Source organism: Montipora foliosa, chromosome 11 (assembly GCF_036669935.1).
Source record: "Montipora foliosa isolate CH-2021 chromosome 11, ASM3666993v2, whole genome shotgun sequence".
Lineage (NCBI taxonomy): Eukaryota > Metazoa > Cnidaria > Anthozoa > Scleractinia > Acroporidae > Montipora > Montipora foliosa.
In genome coordinates, this window is record NC_090879.1 from 35070724 (window position 1) to 35080178 (window position 9455).

Below are 9455 nucleotides of genomic sequence, written 5' to 3' on the forward strand. Positions count from 1 at the left end.
TCAAGTAAACCAACTCTAAATTTATATTTTCCGATCTCACAACTTTGCTCTCATTTGGAGTGAAGTAAAGACGATTTATATTTTCCACAGACCAGTAAGAGAGTAGAAATGACATTTTTATCCCGCGTTAATGTACACCGAAGTCATAAGCAACGAAAATGGCTCAAACACCACCAAACTTTCGTTGAGTTATTTTTTTTGTATCAGCTGGCTAAAATGGCTCAAATTATTTTCCTGGCTGGCTAAATGTTGGTTACTTTTTTGGCTGACAAAAAAGGGGAGAAAGAGACATTCCTGGCTAGAGAAATGCCTTTTTGGTAAATATCCTGGCTGTGAAGAGCTCTTAAAGTAAAGATCCTGGCTGGAAATTGTATTTTAAATTCTAGCTCTAGCTGGCTTTGGGGAGCGGATATAATTTTGCCACAGAAGTTAATAATCAACCAAAAAACAATTAGTGACTGTTGAAATATTACTGGAGGCGATATCCAATCACTTTAGAAATTTTTCTCGTTGGGTACTCCTGATAATGTGAGATCAAAGGAACATGTGGTGAAGACACGCAATTGCGGCATCGCTTCGACAATAATCTTACCTTTTCAGCGATTTTAACGCTTGAAATTCCATTCAATCCACCTGGTCTAGTCTTTGAATTCACTATTATCGCTGCCCTGCGAATCTTCAGTGTTCTACATAACAGCACACTTGGTAAAAGACGCCTCGACGGGCGACAGATTGTTGTCGAAGTCCATTACTCGTCGCTTTTAAGATTCCACCGACTGTATTGTTCAGTATCCAATTGATTTGCCATTATTGAGCTTCATAAGGGTATATTTTGTTCAAAGATCCACTAAAACGCCATTCGCGCTGCATGACTTTCGACGCCATTGCCGGTTAAGTTAATCGTTATAATGTGTCCACCAGAGAAATCTACGCATTTCCCACTACCCTCTCGATCCTAAGAAAATACGCGCAGAAGGGCTCCATGCACAAAGACACCACTTAGCAGGGGAGTGATAGGCAAGACTTTTACCGACACGGAAAAAAATAAAAAAAATGAAACGGAGAAATCTACCCATTTTCCGATTGGGATTGCCATACGGCAACCCAGTAATAACAAAACACAAGAACATATTTTACCTTTTGTGACACAATACATGTACCTGCAGCCATCAGTGTCCAATTTAAAAGGAGCTTTCCTCACAAAATGGCATTTAATTCAAAATCAATCCCTACTTCGCAAAATTTTTAAAGAACCACCTATCATTTCGTACAAAAAAGGAAAATCCTTAAAAGATCTGCTTGTGAGAGCAAAACTATAAGAGATTCTATACATGTTTTCACATAGGAAGGGAATCAGTGCGGCCTGTCACTCCTTGCGTTTCTTATCTTGATCGAATATTAGGGACACAACTCATCAATCAGTAAAACTGATCGAATATTAGGGAAACAACTGATCGAATATTTGGGACACAACTGATCGATAAATCAGTACAACTGATCGAATATTAGGTACACAGCTGATCAAATATTAGGGACGCAGCTGATCGGTAAATCAGTTCAACTGATCGAATATTAGGGACATAACTGATCGATAAATCAGTATAACTGATCGAATATTAGGTACACAACTGATCGATAAATCAGTACAACTGATCGAATATTAGGAACGCAACTGATCGAATATAAGGTACTGAACTGGTTGATTAATCAGTGCAACTAACTCATCGAATATTAGCGACACAACTGATCGATAAATCAGTACAACTGATCGAATATTTGGAACACAACTGATCGATAAATCAGTTCACTGATCGAATGTTAAGCACACAACTAATCGATAAAACCTTACAAGTGATGGAATATCAGGAACACAACGGATCGAATGTAACAGACAACTAAACGTTAAATCAGTAAAACTGATAAAATATGGAATAAGTGACTCGCAACTGATCCAATTAATGCTAATTTGTATGTGACTAACTGATGAGTGGGTCAATCGGTAGATATAATTAATTTTGAAACAAACGGCGCGCCATAGGTAACCCAGTAAAAATTCGGGTTATGAATCAATTATCATCGCTGTGAGATAATAAAAGTTAATAGATAACTGAAATTAGTAGTTAACTGACAATTGGCCAAAAAAATTGTAGTTAACTGACAATTAGCCGAAAAATTAGTAGTTAACTGACAATTGGGTACCCCCTTTAGCACCCTCGTATGCCGTATGCCATATTCAAGCTGGCTTTGGCAATAGTGGAAGAGGTATTTCAATTAACATTTGGACTAGACTTAGAACAATTTTAACAGTTTTTCGTTTGGAAATGAGGAAAAATATACTTAATCTTGCACTAGATTAGCAATGACAGGAAGAGAGGTATTCAGTGGACCTTTACGACATCCTTAGAAGACCTTTTCTTTGCCGATGATCTGGCCCTACTGTCGCACAGAATACAGGATATGAGGGATAAGACACGGGCCTTGGAGGTACAAGGTGCGAATGTAGGCCTGAAGATCAATGCCATCAAGACAAAGTTAATGCGTATTGGTACCAAACGTGGTGATGTGTGACAGTTTCAGGGGGGCGGATTAAGGAATTGGATGAGTTTTATGGGAGCATTGTAAGCAAGAAGGGAGGAACTGACCAAGACATTCAGGCGCGAATTGGAAAGGCAAGACAGACATTTGCGATGCTGAGACCAATATGGTGATCCATAGAACTATCAACCAAGACCAAGCTAAGAGTCTCTGGGTCAAATGTGAAGGAGGTGCTCTTGTATGGTTCTGAAATTTGGAGGCTGACTAAGGGATTGGAACAGAAGTTGCAGGTGTTGATCAATAAGAGCCTGAGGAACATCTTGCGGATTTGGTGGCCAGGAAAAATCAGCAACAAGGAGACAAAGAGGGCAGCGACCAATAGAGCAAGAGATAAGACAAAGAGCTTGGGAATGGATCGGCCACACGTTGAGGAGACCAGATGGACATGTAGTCAAGAGGGCACTGGAGTGGAACCCACAGGGGAAACGAAAGAGAGGGAGACCCCGGCACACCTGGCAGCGTATGTCATTTAGAATTAAAAAAAAAACGGAGAAAAATTAGAAAAAGTTGATCGAACACTCGATTCAATGGCTTAAGAGCAAATGTACTTAACCTCAGTCCACTACACTACCGAAATATCGGTTTCAATTAGGTAATTTTCAAGTACAAGTATTTAAATAAAGCAAATCCTAACCATTTATTGAAAGCTAACCGAATAAAAAGGCTTCAGGTTCCTAAGAATGGAATCGACCGTCAAAAATAGCATCGCTTGTTTACGAACTCCGACACCGCACATCAAGGAGGTGAATCAACTGTTTTACACAAGGGGGATCGGCTATTCATCGAGTTACGAGCTGAGTTGAGTTGAGTTGAGTTTGAGTTAAGTTTGAGTTAAGATTGAGTTAAGTTTGAGTTAAGATTGAGTTACAGTTTTTGGCGTTTTTCGGAATTAAAAGTAGTGAATATTCAGTACAAGTCACTTCGAAAACTGTTTTCTTCGTGTTGAAAGCTATATTTGCATAAATTTTTGCAAAATTGCATGGCTTTCCTGATCAAAACAATCTCATTATTATTACACCTTTTAAGGCATCATTCTCGTTGCTGCTGTAAAGTCTATCGACGTCAAAAGGATGTCTTCAAAGGGATAAGGGTAAGCCATTCAAACCCAGCCCGGTGGCTACGATGAACCGTATTTGTCGTGCGGCATCATGATCGATCATCAAACGAAAGAGGACGACGAAGAGAGCCCGCATTACGCTTTTTGCTCATAACCGCTGAAATTCTAAAACACGATTGTCACGTTTGCTAGTCACCGAAGTTTTGTAATGCAAGCCGAGCATTTAATTAAGTGAACATTTTTGACCTAGTCACACATGTCGGAAAACCGGTAAATGGCTCAGCAAGCTGGTTTTCAGACATGCCGTGTAAGAATTACAAAGTATAAATGCCAAAAAAATTACAAGAATTACAAGATATAAATGTTAAAACGACTAATAAACTAGGTATAACTTAGCGCTAAATATTATTTAATGTCAAAGAAATTTAAACAATAGTAATAATTAGTAACCAACATAATTTACTATGTAATAATACGAACAAGCCATGTAAAAAAATGTGCCCTAGCGATTTCAAATGTGTCCTTGGATATCGCACGTTTAAAGCTTGCAAGATCCCTTATCTCACGTATTTGATTTGACTGTTGGCTCCAAGCATTTGCACCTCGAGTAATCAAGTAATGCTTGATTATGACGTCTAGTTGCCTAGCTACAATTCCAGCCGAAAAGATGGTGACACCAACCCAAAATGCAACCCCTTCCCCCCTTTTCAATGTTGATTGCGCAATAACTTTAGGCATTCATGAGAAAAGTCAATAGTTTTCTTGTTTTCTTTTCCCTACAACTTCGAAAGGAAGGAAGGTTGGGGGGTGTATGGCATCAAGTGTCCCAGAAATTTAAGACCGAGATTGAGCCGGGTCTAAAACAAAAGTCACAAAAGTTTTTTCGTACTTGCAGGTCATTGTTTTACCTTTCCGAAAGTAACCTAAAATTAAACCTTCCATTTGTCTAGCCCTAGGCCTAAAACCCCTTTTCTAGAATATGACTTGTTACTAATCAGGGAAAACACTATGAAATGATGTTTGTTTCGCTCACCTTCTGTTTCCCGTTTCTACATGGTAAGACTTGGCATCTTTGCGCACTTCAGGTTCTGGTTCTCACTCAATGGAATGTTGATAGTTAATCGAGGAGTCGTCGGCAAGCGTTCGAAGTCACTTGTTATTTACTTGTTAATTAATTTTGGTTTTTCGTTCACGGTTTCTTTTGTTTTTGCCGGCAACTGTGACGTAAATGAGAACTGACAAAGGCACTTCCGAGGCTAGGGTCAGTAAGGGGAAAAACGGGTTCCAGGTTCCGAGTTCCAGATTTTACACAAACCCTCATTGCGGCTCACTTGTTCCGATAATTTTGTGTGATAGCCGATCATGAAAACCACGCTGCTGGATGACAAACGGTACGTTTTAATCGTTTGGCCGCCAGGGCTATAAGCTGGCTTAACAGTAAAACCCATCTTTAGCCTTACAAGAAGACATCTTTTCTGCGTCGATAGACTTGATCGCTAGACGGAACAACCGCGCGCCGGTGGCTCAGTTTGTTATGCACGAGATCGTGAATTCAACTCCGGACGGACTCGCAACACTCAGGGTCTTAAAATAATTGAGGAGAAGGTGCTGCCTTTGTAATAACATCCGCAAATGGTTAGACTTTCAAGTCTTCGCGAATAAGGACTATAAATCGCAGGTCCCGTCTCACAAACTTCAATGTTCATAAACTCTGTGAGATGTTAAAGATCGCACCAAACAGTGTTGTGGTCTGGTCTTTTGATCAGCCATATGTTCGGCTTGGCATAATCTTCTAAAGGGACCATTGGTCGATGAGACCACATAACAGCAAAACAGACAGTAGTCAAATCGAAGGAGTCCCAAGTGCTGAAACTGGTAAACTGGTAAACAATGATACTGCCGTGCATGAAATTTCAAGATTGTTTTGATCAGTTTAAAACCATTTCGTAAATATACACCTGTGCACTTCACGAAAACGGTGATTCATGGTCTTCCCAGTGACTTCTACTTAATATTTATTAGATTTAAGTGCCAAATATGCCAAAAACCGTAACTCAATATTAACTCAATTTTAACTCAATCTTAACTCAAACTCAACTCAAACTCAACTCAAACTCAACTCAACTCGCAACTCGATCAATAGTCTATCTCTACACAATGATTGTCATAGTACGGAGTTTACGACGTAGGCGAACTGACTTATTGGACGTAGGCGAATCGACTCTAGACGTAGGCGAACAGACGGTAGGCGAAACGACCCGTAGGAGAAACGACCGTAATTCCAATCAACATTGTAAAACTATTTACAAAAACATCACACATTCATACCTGCAATACTCGATCATCCAAGTTGCAACTACTAAATTGTGGGCTATAAAGAAGCCGTTTGAACCTGCTGTACTGTTCTCGATATCACTTTCCTGGATGTTATGGCAGTACACCAAAATTTGTCTTGAGAGCCTTCATCAGCTGCTCAATGGCGTCATAACTGAGAGCCACCTGGTGAAGACGTATTTCGATGATACGGCGTTGATACTCGTAACGTTTCTTGGTACTACTCTGCTCTGCGGTGCATTGTGAACACAGACACGCAAGATCACTTTACGAAGAACTTTTGAAGAGATTCGTGGCCTCCCTGTTGTTTATTGTACGGCTGGTTCTCATGCTGCCTCTTCCTTTTTAAAATGCTCAGCACCAGGCTTTCTTGATTTTTAAAAGTGGGCACGTAAACTGACTCTAAACTTGACATGATTTTTTTCCAAATATGAAAAAGTCGGCTCGATATAGGCATAGATGCATTGGTAATGCATTGGAAGATGTTTTGACATGAATATCTGGGAACTTGATATGAATATTAAAAAAAACTTGATGTATAAGTATATCGTTTGACGTAAACATCTGACAATTTAATATGAATATAGGAAACTTGATTTATAAATGTATAGTTGACACATGAAATTGGCAATCTTGATATTTTGTCACATTTGGACTTGCATACACCGGACAAAGCTATCCGGCCTTTGAACAACTGCATGGGTGCACATCTGTGATCTTTGTTTTTTATTTTAAAATTAAGTTCCATGTTTTCTTTAGAAACAAGGATAAAAATAAAAAGAAGAATGGTTTAAAAATTTCTACCAAGAAAATTACTTTATGTAATAAAAATCATCATGGTTTACAAGAAAACAAGAAATTGAAATCTCTCTGCTTGAATCTTTCATGGAAGGAATGGTTCACAGTGCAAATGTGTTTCCTTCCTTTCCTTGTCAGCTGAGAACAGAAAAGGTAAATATCCATGTTATTAGCCAACTTACCCACTCTGACCACGAACTCAGGACAATAGCTATAGGGAGTATCATCGCAGTAGAAGATCACTTCATTCACTGGCACCATCCTTCCCAAGTCAACTTGCCACGCCAACAGGTTAATCCCAGTCCCGAGGTTTCCATCTACTGTACGTTCAACTGGATCGGTATATGTAGTACTTACTGGCTTTCTGAAAGCAAGGTTTCCTTAAATTGAACAGAGATAAAAACAAAGCAACATACTTGGTAATCTGTGACCCTACCTAGGATGACTTTACTTTTGCCTTTTAGTCGGTTGGGAAAATTAAGAATGTGACGAATACATGCACCAAACAAAGTACAATGTAGCATCTGCTTTACTCCTTTTGTTGATAATAACTTTGGTCGAACCATTGTCAAATTGCCCAGTGGACTGATACTTGCATATCCACAGAGATTTGACAATGTTATCATATAATTATGGGGCTCTTCACATGATCCCGGTTGACCGAAATGGATTGGTTACCAAGATGAAATTGGTTTCTGTTCATATGGTGACTTTAAGCCCACTTTCCGAGATGAAAAATTTGGGACGCGACCATTTAGGTGTGAAATGTAACGAACAAGCCGCGAAGCGTGGCGAGAATTTCTCGATTTTCTTTGTTTAAGCAGTTAATTGAGGGGAATGGTTATGAAACCCGACAGATTTCTTTGTTGTGGGTTTTTGTTCTCTTTTTTGGCCTTGACCGTGCACAAAACACAATAGTTGTTTACTCCGCACTGAGGAACTAACCAATAGAAACGTGTTGGTTACATAATTCATGCATAGTGTATGAGCCTAAAACAAAAGATTGTGCACGGCCGTGGACCTTGGCATCTTTGTTTGCTCCTTTCATGTTTACCGAGCTTCCAAACCAGTCCCCTTTAATAACTATGGTTTAAGCAACCTCAAATTAATTTTGACTTTACGTTAACTATGAAATGAAACTAATCTAAGCTTCATTATTGAAGAAAAGAGAAGTGAATACTCGGTAATGTCCGTTTTATAACGAAAATGTATTGTATTATTTTCCTCCCGGTAACCGGGATGAAGTGTTCATATGGCAAAATTTTCAGCCCGCCTTCTCATACGAACATCAAAGCTTTTACAAAGGATTTAGAGGCTAAGCAACATCTCGGAAACCAAGACAGCCGGGCTCATATGAAGATGCCCTAAACAATAATCATCACAATACCTAAGACACCTTCTATCAAGCTCTGGGACACTATTTGATTAATTCCCGCTCATTTAATGCTCTCCATATCTCTGGCACATGGATGCATTTTTAAAGGCGACTTTACGACTTTCAGGTATTAGAAAAAGTTGGTATTAGGAATTCCGAGAATTTCAAGTACATTCTCAGTAAATTCTACTCTTGAAAAATTTGTATAATTAAAATGCTACTGAGACGAAATTTTGACTTTTTCTTGTTTTTTGTTTTTCGTGACCTTTGAAGGCCAATAATTACGACTGCCAAATTTGAGTTGGAAATTCCAAAGGGAAGTGCGCTTTTTCGATGCATGCTTTTCGTGAACGAGCGACCGCCATTACTTGTCGCTCGGCCATACGTAAGGGAGAGATCGACGAGAAAGATATCACATAAAGCTGATCGTCATCCTCTACACCAGGTTCTTCAGTAATGCAGGCTCTTGACAATGCATCCGGTACATGAAGCTCCGTTCCTCTTCTGTAAATGAACTTCAAATTGTACATGTACCTCTGAAGCTGTAACAGCATACGTTGCAGACGAGCAGTGCAGTATGAAGAGGCTTGCTTTGTTTACAATTGCCGTAATAGGTTTGTGGTCAGTTTCAATGATGGCTTCTCGACCATAAATGAAATCGTGAAATTTCTTGCATGTAAATGTCGCAGCGAGCTGTTCTTTCTCGACCTGCGTGTATCGAGATTCGTCTTCTGTGAGAGCGCGCCAGGCATAGGCCACAGGGTTCCCATACTGAAGGTATACAGCACCAAGGCCACTCTTAGAGGAATCGACAGACAGTGTAACAGGCTTTAAGGGGTTGAAGATCTTAAGGACTGGTGCTTAAGAGATGTCAGATTTCAGAGCTACAAAAACTTGTTGCTGAGGGTCCTCCCAAGTCCAGTGTATATGTCATTCCGAAGCAATTGGCGTAGTGGCGCAGTCTTCTCACTAAGATTGCTGATGAACTTGTGAAGATAGTTGATCATTAAGAATAAAACGCAAACAGCGGTTACAAACATTTGCTTGAACTGCACAACTTTTATAAACTTAACGTTTCGTATGTTACAACATACATCATCAGAAGTGATTACTATTCAGTTACAGATAAATTTAAATTCAAAAATACAACTGTACGGACTGGGAACTAACGAAATTGATTGACATAAAACGACAAAAAATATGCTAATAATAGAGATAAAGTTTTTGACTGCCAACGTTTTCATTTAAGGCTGGCTTTAGAACACAGATAAACAGAGACTCTTTAATTTTACAATG

General features: G+C 39.3%; 1 protein-coding gene across 1 annotated transcript in view; it reads right to left on the reverse strand.

Annotated features, from left to right (window-relative positions):
* LOC137974729 (uncharacterized) overlaps positions 1–9455 on the reverse strand; it is a 203157-nt gene that overhangs the window by 79932 nt on the left and 113770 nt on the right. The window contains exon 6 of the mRNA XM_068821678.1: positions 6967–7164. Coding sequence (XP_068677779.1) covers positions 6967–7164 — 198 coding nt within the window. The remainder of the gene's footprint in view (positions 1–6966; positions 7165–9455) is intronic.